This window comes from Microtus pennsylvanicus, chromosome 3, assembly GCF_037038515.1.
Source record: "Microtus pennsylvanicus isolate mMicPen1 chromosome 3, mMicPen1.hap1, whole genome shotgun sequence".
NCBI classification, from domain to species: Eukaryota; Metazoa; Chordata; class Mammalia; order Rodentia; family Cricetidae; genus Microtus; species Microtus pennsylvanicus.
In genome coordinates this window covers 65,576,667-65,589,500 of record NC_134581.1, presented here as the reverse complement: position 1 = coordinate 65,589,500, position 12,834 = coordinate 65,576,667, and the positions used below count along the sequence as shown (strand labels likewise).

General features: G+C 38.2%; 1 protein-coding gene across 1 annotated transcript in view; it reads right to left on the bottom strand.

Moving 5' to 3' along the window:
- The window catches only part of Etfa (electron transfer flavoprotein subunit alpha), a 60,384-nt gene that overhangs the window by 20,850 nt on the left and 26,700 nt on the right, over window positions 1–12,834 (bottom strand). The window contains exon 9 of the mRNA XM_075965841.1: window positions 10,858–10,940. Within this exon, the coding sequence (XP_075821956.1) occupies window positions 10,858–10,940 (83 nt within the window). The remainder of the gene's footprint in view (window positions 1–10,857; window positions 10,941–12,834) is intronic.

The following is a 12,834-nucleotide window of genomic DNA, read 5'->3' as shown; positions in this document are numbered from 1 at the left end:
TCAGGTGATTATGAATCTGAGTGAGACTATACAATCAACTCAGCAGCTATTCCTCAGCTACTATCTAGACAGGATTGTGTATTATATCCACACTGTATAACTACAAGCAAAGTGAACAGACACATACATTTGAGATTTTTTTCATATCACTTTTTGATTCAAGGCTTTAGACAATGGTTAACAGCCATTTATTTACAGTATTTCAGGAGCTGAGAAGATCACCTCTTCCTCATATCTGAGAGCTTTCTACCACCTTGCTTTCAATTATCCTGACACCACTGAACAGTTAGTATGGCTCCCTCTTCCCAACATACAGGCCATCCATAAAATATCTATTAATAAAAATGGGTCAAGTGTGATATATTCATATAATGGGATATTGTAGAATCAATAAAGCAAGCAAGCAACAACAGCAAAAACAAAACAAAACCCAGCCTGCCTGTGTTTACATAGAAAAAAAAAACCTCAAAAGATTAGAAAGAACACATATAGTGTATTTTTTTTACTGATATTTTAAAAATACTGTATACCATTGTTCTCCAATATTTTCAGGTCACAAGATACAGATCATGATAACACAGTATGTTACACTTCAGTAAATGAACAAAGTTGGTCATAATGTCTACAATTCAAAGGCTGACAAGATCGGTCTCTGGAACACTTGAGACGCGTACATAGCACTCAAACTGGTTTCCTTCCTCTCTCCCTTCCTTTTTCCTAGTCAGAATTCTGCATTATATCCTATGCTGGCATCAAACTACTCATGGCGATCCTCCTGCCTCATCCTCCTGAGTGCTGAAATTATAGACAAATACCACTCTATCTAGCTTTATATAGGACTCAAATTGAAAAGTTCACCCATACACTGTTTAGAAATTTGCACAAACATAGTAAACATGAAAATGAAATGTATCAGAACAATAATCAAGTTTAGGATGACAGTTACTTTTGAGGAGAAGACTATACATTCAAAAAAAGGTTCATGGGACTTTTAATAATATAACACTGCTTCTTTTTTGGTGGGGAGGGTTCAAGATAAGGTTTTTCTGTGTAGCCCCAGCTATCCTAGAACTCGCTTTGTAGACCACGCTGGACTTGAACTGAGAGATCCACCCAGCTATAACACTGCTTCTTAAATTGGGTGTTATTTCACTATTATGTTATTGATGAAAATAATGGCAAGCAAAGCAAATAGAGCAAGTGTAAACAACATTTCAAACTTAGCCTTGTGAGATGAGAAAGGGAGGAAAGAGGCTGCCAGGTAAATAGAGTTTTCTTTTTAAAATTACAGAGAAGGAGTAAGCAGAGGAAAGACACTGGGCCCAGGGGAAGTGGGTAACCAGTGGGACTGTTCCTAAGGAGGCAGGAAGGATGAGCTCTAGAGAGCAGGTACAATATTAACATCAAACAAGGAAAGAAGAGTGTTTTCTGACACATGCAAATAAGCTTGGGCTGTATGGTTTTTGCTTTTATAGCAAGTACATTAAGTTTGCTTTCTTTTTGTCCCAAATAGGCAGTCTTTACCCCGTGCTCTAGGCTACAATCATCTTGCAGAGGGAGAGAGCTTAGCTAGCACCTCCATACATTCACCTGACTTCAGTTCCATTCTTTCTAATGAAATTCATTTGAAGAAGAGTCTGACAACCTAATTGCCAGCCTGCAGTTTTACCATACGACTGAACAGCAGACACAGAACCAGAAACCAAACGGTGTCTGTCTCCCTAGAAATGCACTTAACTATGCAATTGGCCCACCCTGAGGGTCATCATAAAACAACCCCATAAACTACTGTCCTATTTATAGTAAAGGTATTATTGAGGGTGTCAATCAATAGTGTCTTCTCTATATGGACTCAAGGGATATGTCTCTCTGATCTTGACACCAGGCCAAATGATACTCCTCATGTACAATTAGTCTGTTTTACTTTTGGGACCCTGTAAATCAGAGCACTCATCTTGTTTCCTAATATGAACTGGCTTCTAGAAAGCCTAATGCCAAAGTTGTATCCCACATCTAGAGATGGCCACAGAGTTTTCCAGTCTTCATCTGCCACCTGAACTTGCTCAAAACCATTTAAAGTGCTGCCTACCACAAAGAGATTGGAAAAGCTTGCCTGTCATAGATAGGTGGTAGGGAGTAGGAGCATGAATACTGAGAAAGACTAAGATTGAAGCCAAATAACCAAGCTCTACTGTTCACCACAACCAATAAACCAACGACTAAAGAGGCACAGCAATGGACCGAGCGGTGGTGGTGCACACCTTTAATCCCAGCACTCAGCAGGCAGAGGCAGGCGAGGCCAACCTGTCTATAAAGTGAGTTCCGGGACAGCCAGGAAAAACCCTGAAAAACACAGAAAAACCCTGTCTCAAAAAAAAACAAAAGAAGCACAACAATGGATGTATGACTTGACCCAAAAGTAGATTCTGTTCTGGGGGATCAGAATTAGTAATGAATGTGAAGATAAATGATAAAATTGGAATGTTAAAACACTGAAAATTGGGGGCTAGAGAGATGGTCCATCAGTTAAAGGCACTGGCTGCTCTTCCAAAGATCCCATACATACAAAATACATAAACAAATCTTTAAAATACAGAAAATTAGAATAAAAACACAAACAAAATTGGAGTATGAAATACAACTGTACTAGAGCTGGAGCTGGAGACAGCACAGCAGTTAAGAGCACTAGCTGCACTTCTGGAGGACCCAGATTCATTCTCCACATCCATGTGACAGCTCACAACAATCTGTAACTCCAGTCTGAGGAGATCCAATGCCATCTTCTGGCCTCTGTAGCACCAGGCGTGCATGTGGTACACATACATAATACAGGCAAAACACCCACACCCATAAACTAAATAAATTTAAAAAATAAGGTGGAGAATAATAGAGGAAGACTCCTGATACTTAAGTATACAAATGGACCGCATGCACAAAGTAATAAATATAGAAAAAAATAAATGTAACTGTACTTCAGATGAGACTATTTCAGTCTGAAAAAATCATGCACCGAGGTATTTAGGAGCAAAAACCTACTTTACTTAATGTAAAACCGAGAAAAATCTATGCATGTATGTACACACATGTACATTGCATTATATTTTTATATCAAAAGTTAATTAGAAATAGAAAGTGATCACTGTCACAACAGTAATCTGTGAACTAGCCAGTGGCCTCTGATTGGGGGCAGGGATCTACATCTTGCAAGACTGTGAGGTCATAAGGATACTGGGAACTGTTTCACACTGTGTAAATTATTGTGAGTGACAAAAATGCCATGTAACTAAATTTAATGTCTATTTTGGGTAGTATATACTTTCTCAAATTAATAATAAAAAGCAAACCAATTATTCTTGTACAGACAACAAAATTGACTTTATATGTTCCATTACTTGAAGCACGGAACTTTTAGCTCCTTACCATTAGAAAAAACAGTGGTGATGCTTTTCAAAGTTGTTACAAGTGCTAATAAGTCAAAATACTGGATATTTTAACAAAAAAATGAGAAAATAAATAAGCCTTGAAGTGTTCAAAAGAGGCAAAATGGCCCCATTAAAAAGGAATAAATAAATTGCTTTGTTAAAAACAAAGAGTGCTGCACTAGTATTAGTAGAGATGGATTCAATAGCACACAACTCAAACGGTGGAGGTGTGCAGAGTTTTTGGATGTTTACAAGTGTAATTCTTGCCAATAGTAGGATATGGCTGAAAAAAACCTAATGCAATATTAAGTAACATTAATAAAGCTATTATTTAGGGTGATAACAACCCAACTCTACACAGTGAGCACATAAAGTAAAACAATTATACATTCAAATCCTGGGCCTTGGGTCTCCTTATGGCCCTAAGGAATCAGCTCATATCATCCTGCTAAAACAACTATAAACCAGGATCAAATATGGATAGTAACCGTTTAAATGCTGGATATCAACACTGACAGGTAGAATTTGAGGAGTCCAAATTCTGTAGGGGAGGGAAGTATGCAGACATGAGTCCAGCATACTTTCCCCTTTTAACCTGGGGTATCTGCAATTTCTCCACAGGCCAATCAGAAATGAGGCTTTTTTAAATAAAGACCAGAGGTCTTACTGGTGGAAGAAAATGCACAGAAGACAGGTGACTGCCACACTAGCTGGAAGTGTGTTCCAGAGAAGAGAAAACCATGAGGGAGAATTAAAGACTCTGCATAGAAATTCCATTCATGATGAGCGCTTGCAGCAAATGAGAAAGATCAAAGAAGTTCCTCAACTAAAGATCATATTAGAAAAATAAATAGGCACACCATAGACTTGGAGAAAGTAAACAAGAAACTCACTACTCGAATTTCTTTTAAAAACTTCCATAAATCAGTAGCAGAAACAAGCAATTCAATTAATAAAAGTAAAAGATTTCAATAAACACTGTAAAAGAAAAATACCTAGATGGCCAGTAATTTAAGAGTTGCTACAGGCGGGACAGCCAAACTGAGAATGCTGAAAGAAGGGCGGAGTCAATGGAGCTGCCGGGAGTCACAGAGGGAGCAAGACATGCTGGAGGACAGGTAAAGCCACATAGATTACTAGAAATGGGTTAATTTAAGTTGTAAGAGCTAGTTAGTAGCAAGCTCGAGCTATTGTCAGAGCATTTAAAATTAACATAAGCCTCAGTGTGGCTACTTAGGTGTGGCTAGTGGGAAAGAAACATCTCCCTACAGGTTGCCCTATAATCCTGAAGTTCCTCATGATGTGAAGTAAGATTGAGAAATGAGGACTGAAGGAATGACAGATATATGAAGATGATTTTAAACTAGTACCATTTGCTATAAAGGACATTAATGAAGTAGCAAGAAAAATTCAAATGGAGTCTTATGACTACATGGCATTATGTGTTCATATTAATATTTTTATTTGATAGATGGCATTATGGGTATGCAGGACTGGAATGGCATCATCTCAGCAACTTACTCTTAAATGGTCACACACACACACAAAATGTTTTGTTCTATACTTGCAAATTGTTTCCCAAAAAAGGTTTTAGAACCATGATGTGTGAGTGTGTGTGTGTAAATATACATCTATGCCTGTAGTGGCCACTCGTCATTATCAACTTAAAATCACCACTGGACAAAAACACGTCTCTGTGAGTACTTTTGAGGATATTTCCAGAAAGGCTTAGCTGGGCAGGAAGACCCATCCAGAACATGGGTGATACTATCATATGCCAAGGTCCCCGCAGAATGAAAAGAAGTGAGCTGAGCATCAGTATTCACTGTTTCCTGCCTGGATTCTGGGTGATCTTATTAAGCTCTTGTCATGTCTTCCTCATTACAATGGACTGTACCCATAAACTGAGAACCAAAATCACCCTTCTTTCAGCTGCTTTTGTCTGGTATTTATCGCAGCGACAAGAAAAGGAACTAACACAGTGCTCAACTACACAGTTAATACATTAGAATTCTCTGAAGAGTTGTATGAGCTATGTTAAAGTCTTCAAAGCATTTAATGTTTACTCTCCTTATGAGCAAAATTCAATAGTTCTATAAGATTAATGCTGAATAAAGCTGGTTATATGAAACTTGTTTCCAATACAAGAATGGATGCCACCAGCCACTACCTGCACTCCTGTTTAATAACTATGAATGCCCCCTTTCTGTCACAGTAAGTCTGCCTGCTACTTCAGGGTATACACTGAATTTCTTATAAAATAGTTTTGATTAGGAAGCTGTTGATCTTTTATGAATTCAAGCCTGAATGTGTCTACTCACATAAAACTGTACACGCAAGATTTCCACAAAAAAATATGTGTGCCACACCTAATTAAATGTCATGGAAGGCTCCAGCTCATCTGCTCAATAAATCTACTTCCACAGCCAGACTAATGTGGTATGACAAGCAAGTCAGTCACACAGCGCTTTGACTTAATTTATGAATAGTTTTAGTGCCTATATTCAGTACTGAGATCTTCACTGACTTCAAGTAAGCTAAGTAACACAAAATATATTAACCGAAGAAGAAAGATTGCTTCATTGAACTTTCATGTTCATTCTGACATCAAAAGAAAAATAGGAGAGTCCTAGCATTGGAAAAAAACTCACAGTACATATCTGAAAAATAATTTGTATACAAACTATATAAAGAAGTTCCAGAAAGAGACAATAAAAAGATAAATAATTCAAATTTAGAGGAACAAAATAGATATTTCAAAATAAGCTTCAAAGATAAGCCTTAAAGAGTTGGCAGGTGTACAAGAGATGGAAGAGGGAATCTCAAACGCTGAAGATACAATAGAGAAAATAGACTCATCAGTTAAAGACATTAAATCTAACAAAAGCTTAACTTAAAATATCCAGGAAATATGGGACACCATGAAAAGGCCAATTCTTAGAATATAGGTATAGAAGAAGAAGTTCAACTCAAAGGCACAAAAATTTATTTAATAAAATCTTAGAAGAAAACTTTCCCAACCTATAGAAAGATATGCCTATGAAGATACAAGAAGCTTACAGAACACCAAATACACTGGATCCAAAAAAAAAAAAGTCCTATCGTCACATAATAATCAAAACACTAAACCTACAGAGTAAAGGAAGAATATTAAGAGCTGCAAAGGAAAAAGGCCAAGTAACATATAAAGGTAGACCTATCAGAATTACACCTGACTTCTCATTGGAGACAATGAAAGCCAGAAGGTCGTGGTCAAGCGTTATGCAGACATTAAGAGACCTGGATGCCAGCCAGACTACTATTCCCAATAAAACTTTCAATCATCATAGAAGGACAAAACAAGATATTCCATGACAAAACTAGATTTCACCAATATTTAGCCACAAACCCAGTCCTACACAAGATGCTAGAAGGAAAACTCCAACCCAAGGAAGATGGCTACACCAACAAAAACACAGACAATTGATGGTCTCATAGTAGCAAATCCCAAAGGGGAAAACTCACAAATTAACATCACCAACAATGAAAACTAAATTAACAGGAGATAGCAATCGCTGGTCATTAATAACCTGTAATGTAAATGGACTCAACTCATCTATAAAAAGGCACAGGCTAACAGACTGGATACAAAAACAGAATCCATCCTTCTTATGCATACAAGAAACACAACTCAACCTCAAAGACAGACATTGTCTCAGAGTAAAGGGTTGCGAAAAAATATACCAAGCAAATGGACCTAAGAAACAAGCGGGTGTAGCTACCCTAATGTCTAACACAATTGACTTCAAGCTAAAATCAGTCAAAAGAGACAAAGAAGGCCATTTCATATTAGTCACAGGGAAAAACCCATCGGGAAGAAATCTCAATACTGAACATCTATGCCCCAAATACAAGGGCACCCTCATATGTAAAAGAAACACTTCTAAAGTTTAAAAATACATTAAAGCAAAGGACACTGTCACTAAGACAAAAAGGCAACCCACTGACTGGGAGAAGATCTCTATCAACCCTGCAACAGACAAAGGTCTGATCTCCAAAATATATAAAGAACTCAAGAAACTAGACTTTAAAATGCTAATTAACCCAATTAAAAAATGGGACACTGAACTGAACAGAGAATTCTCAACAGAAGAAATTCAAATGGCCAAAAGACACTTATGGTCATGCTCAACCTCCTTGGCAATCAAGGGAATGCAAATTAAAACAACTTTGAGATACCATCTTACACCTGTCAGAATGGCTAAAATCAAAAGCACCAATGATAGCCTTTGCTGGAGAGGTTGTGGAGGAAGGGGCACACTCATCCATTGCTGGTGGGAATGCAAACTTGTGCAACCATTTTGGAAATCAGTGTGGTGTTCTCAGGAAATTCGGGATCAATCTACCCCAAGATCCAGTAATACGACTCTTGGGAATATACCCAAGAGATGCCCTATCATATGACAAAAGCATTTGTACAACTATGTTCATAGTAGCATTATTTGTAATAGCCAGAACCTGGAAAAAACCTAGATGCCCTTCAATGGAAGAATGGATGAAGAAAGTGTGGAATATATACATATTAGAGTACTACTCAGTGGTAAAAAACAATGACTTTGCGAATTTTGCATGCAAATGGATGGAAATAGAAAACACTATCCTGAGTGAGGTATCCCAGACCCAAAAAGATAAATATGGGATGTACTCACTCATAATTGGTTTCTAGCCATAAATAAAGGACATTGAGCATATAATTTGTGATCCTAGAGAAGCTAAATAAGAAGGTGAACCCAAAGAAAAACATATAGTCATCCGCCTGGATATGGGAAGTAGACAAGATTGCCAGGCAAAAACTGGGAACTTGGGGGTGAGGTGGCATGGGGCTAAGGGGAATTGGGGTGAGAAACGTGAGAAGAGGAGGATTGGGGGAGCTTGGGGGAATGGAATGGGATGGGGGAATGGGATGGGTGGGACACGGGAGCAGAGAAATATATATCCTAATTAAGGGAGCCACCTTAGGGTTGGCAAGAGACTTGACTCTAGAGGGGCTCGCAGGTGTCCAGGGAGATGTCCCCAGATAGTACCTTGGGCAACTGAGGAGAGGGAACCTGAAATGACCCTATCCTATAGCCATACTGATGAATATCTTGCATATCATCTTAGAACCTTCATCTGGCAATGGATCGAGATAGAGACAGAGACCAAATAGGAGCACCGGACTAAGCTCTTAAGATCCAAATGAGGAGCAGAAGGAGGGAGAACATGAGCAAGGAAGTCAGGACCACGAGGGGTGCACCCACCCACTGTGACTGTGGAACTGATCTATTGGGAGCTCACCAAGGCCAGCGGGACTGGGACTGAATAAGCATGGGATGAAACCGAACTTTCTGAACATGGTGGACAATGAAGGCTGATGAGAAGCCAAGGACAATGGCACTAGGTTTTGATCCTAATACATGAACTGGCTTTGTGGGAGCCTAGCCTGTTTGGATGCTCACCCTCCTGGACCTGGATAGAAGTGGGAGGACCTTGGACTTCCCGCAGGGCAGGGAATCTGGACTGCTCTTCATTCTCGAGAGGGAAGGGGAATAGAGTGGGGGAGGGGGAGGGGAGTGGGGGAGGGGGCAATGTGTGGGAAGAGGGGAAGGGAAATGGGGAGGAGGCGGGAATTTTTTTTTCAACAATAAAATATAAATAAAAAAACTCTTAAAAAATAAATCCTTATTAAACTAAAAAAAAATTCATTAAATGTCACACATTCCCCTCTTACCACTGGACAGGTCAATCAGACAAAATAAAATGAACAGAGAAATAAGAGAACTACACTTCTGCATTGCTGGTAGGAATGCAAGCTGGTACAACCCTTCTGGACATCACTGCGGCAATTTCTCAGAAAATTAGGAAACAACCTTCCTCAAGACCCAGTAATACCACTTTTGGGTATATATCCAAAGGATGCTCAATAGTGCCACAAGGACATGTGCTCAACTATGTTCATAGCAGCTTTGCTTTTCATAGCCAGAACCTGAGAACAACCTAAATGCCCCTCAACTGAAGAATGGATAAGGAAAATGTGGTACATTTATCCAATGGAGTACTACACAGCAAAAATAAAACAAAACAAACAAAAAAACCCCCGACATCTTCAATTTTGCAGGAAAATGGATGGAGCTAGAAAACATTATTTTGAGCAAGGTGACCCAGACACAAAAAGACAACTATCACATGTACTCACTCATAGGTGGTTTTTAAACATAAAGCAAAGAAAACCAGCCTACAAACCACAATCCCAGAGAACTTAGACAACAATGAGGACACTAGGGGAGACTAACATAGATCTAATCTACATGGGAAGTAGAAAAAGACAAGATCTCCTGAGTAAATTGGGAGCAGGGAGACATTGGGGGAGGGTTTGGAGGAGGAAGGGGCGAGGCGGGGAGCAGAGCAGAGAAAAATGTAGAGCTCAATAAATATCAATTTTAAAAAGTTAGACAAAAAAAAGAGTTGGCAGGTGTTGGGAGAGAGGGAACATGTTCAAAATATTTTGTATGAAAAATTTTAAAAAGGGATGACTATTTTGAAGTCATCATCTTAAAGACTAGGGTACTAAGAGAGTTTAGTAAACATGATTCAACATAAAAATATTTTCCTCATGCAATATAAATGTAAACTAGTTGAAAATGATTTTACTTAGGAAATATGAATTGTCAAGAGATATTGCAAAAGATTCAACTTTTCCTACATCTCCCCTTTAAGGTTTTGCAAAGATTTTTAGAATATGCTGCCTGGCTAGGCGTGGTGGCTTAAGCCTGAAATCTCAGCACTTGGGAAGCTAAAGCAAGAAGACTGTTGGAGCTTTTGCCCAGCCTGGAATTTTTGTCTCATCCTCTTGGCAAAAAGGAAAATTCTAGCAGAAGAAATCAAAATGTCCTGAAATTTATGTAAACAGATAAAAATATTGAACTAAACTAGGTGCTCAGGATCATACAAGACTATAATTGTCATTTGTAGTTTCTAATGACAAAAGTCTAACTAAAATAGGCGAATTGTCCTGTTTTTATGCTTAAAAGACTTTATGAACAACATTATCAATGTAAATTTCAAAATCAATAAAAAACTAAGTTAGGGATGCAGCTCAGTGGAATAGCATTTGCCAACATGTACAGAGTCCTAGTAGCTCTACCACACCACACATACAAACACATACACATAACATGCATTATGACCTCATACTGCTTTATATCTTTTTGCAAAATAATTCCTAATTTTAAAACTGCTAAGCATTTTAATAAGACCAAAAAACCTCTAGTCGTTGTAAGGACACATTCACCATCATAATGGCTAGCTGTATAGGATCATCGAGTAAGATATAAATCACTGAAATTATTGTCCAACAAATACACACAGTGCTGATCCCCACAGAACTCTGCGGGGCATATTTTATTGCAATACTTACTGGCGCTACTATTTTTCCTGTCTGACCAACTTGCATGTCATTGGGAACAAAGCCAGCATCAACAGCAGCACGGGAAGCACCAACTAAAAGGGGAGGAAATGCCATTATTTTCAAGCTCTATCATTCAGCTAGTGAGATAGTCACCAACAACCACAAAGCAGCACCCTAATATATTATATACTCAGAAATTATTGTATAAAGAACTCACTGTTGAAAAAGAAATCCTATAACTGTTTAAGAATTCTAAACACTAAATACAAGTGCATTTTTCAAGAAAAAAATTCCACAAATTTCTTTTCCTTCTCTTAAATATATTTTTAAATATTTTATTGATTGGTTGTATGTATATAAGCCTGTGTGAGGGTGTTGGATCTCTAGAACTGGTCTGGACAGTTCTGAGCTGCCATGTGTATGTGCTAAGAATTGAGCCTAGGTCCTCTGAAAGAACAGCTAGTGCTCTTAACTGCTGAGTCATCTCTCCACCCCACCCCTTTTTTGAGACAGAGTCTCTCTATGTAGTCCTGGCTGTCCTGGAACTCACTATTAAGACCAAGCTGACCTTGAATGCAGAGATCCTCCTGTCTCTGCTTCATTTGAGTGCTGGGTTTAAAGGCTTAGACCACCACTCCAGGCACAAATTTCAATTCCTCAATTTGGCTGACTTCTGATATTTACTTTTATGAAAAAAAAAATCATCCATAAACTTCACATTATAATCTACTTAGGAAATATCATACAATGTTCCTTTATATACTAACTTCATGATTTTTAAAGAAATGCTGTATAATATCATTACCTCTTAAGATCAGATAAAGTCACATTTAACACAAGTATTAAATTAACAAATAAAAATGTAACTGTTTTCCTATCCACAAGGAGATCTGTTTTGGGGGCAGAACCCCCCTTTCTGGAGAGAATGAAGAAAGGAACTAAAGTATTTCTTCTGTGTACTGTCACATTAATATAGTCTTGTTCTGGTTTCTTAGGATAGAATCTCAGATGGTTAAACTTAGATCATCTTTCCTTTTAATACATATTTAATACTATAAATTTCCCTATAAGAACTTATCCTGTTGGTACAGGTCTGTACTCCTAGCTACATGGAAGGCTGGGGCAAAAGGATCACGAGGCTAGCTAGCATGGGCAAGGTAGCGAGACTGTCTCAAAGATTTGAAATATAAAAACAAACAAATTAAGATGGGGGCATGTGGACACAGCTCAACGGTGGAACACCTGCCTAACATGTGAGAGGCCCTCAGCTTAATTCCCAGTACTAGAACACTCCCCCACCCCAGCCAAAGCACTGCTTTCATTGTACCATACACTTTCTTCATTCAGTTCAAAATATTTCTCTTGAGATGTCTTCCTTTACTCATGTTACATAGAAACATGCTCCATGTGTCTTGGGATTTTCTAGCTATATTTCATTTATAACATCTAGCTCAAGCTTACTGTGGTCTAAGAACAGACATCATATGATCCCTATTCCTTTAAATTTATGAAGGCGTTTTATGGTCCCAAATGTGGTCTTCCTTGCTGAATGCTCCTATCAGCTTGAGAATTTGCTGATGTGCAACAAAGACATCAATAGATGTTAATTCAATCCAGCTATCGGTTGAGTTCAACTAAGTTTCCCTGTTTTTTTTTCTATACATTTCTGATAGACTCATTGAACTGTACTAGTAGATTCATCTATTTTTCCTTGGAGTTTATCAACTGTTTTCTCTTTTTAGAAGTATTTTGTGTGTACCCAGGTATTTGTAGAGCATGTGTGTTGACAAGTGTATGTGTATATAAAAGACAGGTTGACTCTGAGTAGAGTACCTTTCTCTATTGCTCTCCACCATTTGTGTATTTGTGTGTGTGTAAATTTTAGCTTTATCTTTTATCTTTGTTTTATGTGTCTGGGTATTTTGTCTGCACATATGCCTGTGCACTACTTCTGTGTAGTGCCCACAGATACCAGAGATGGCATTG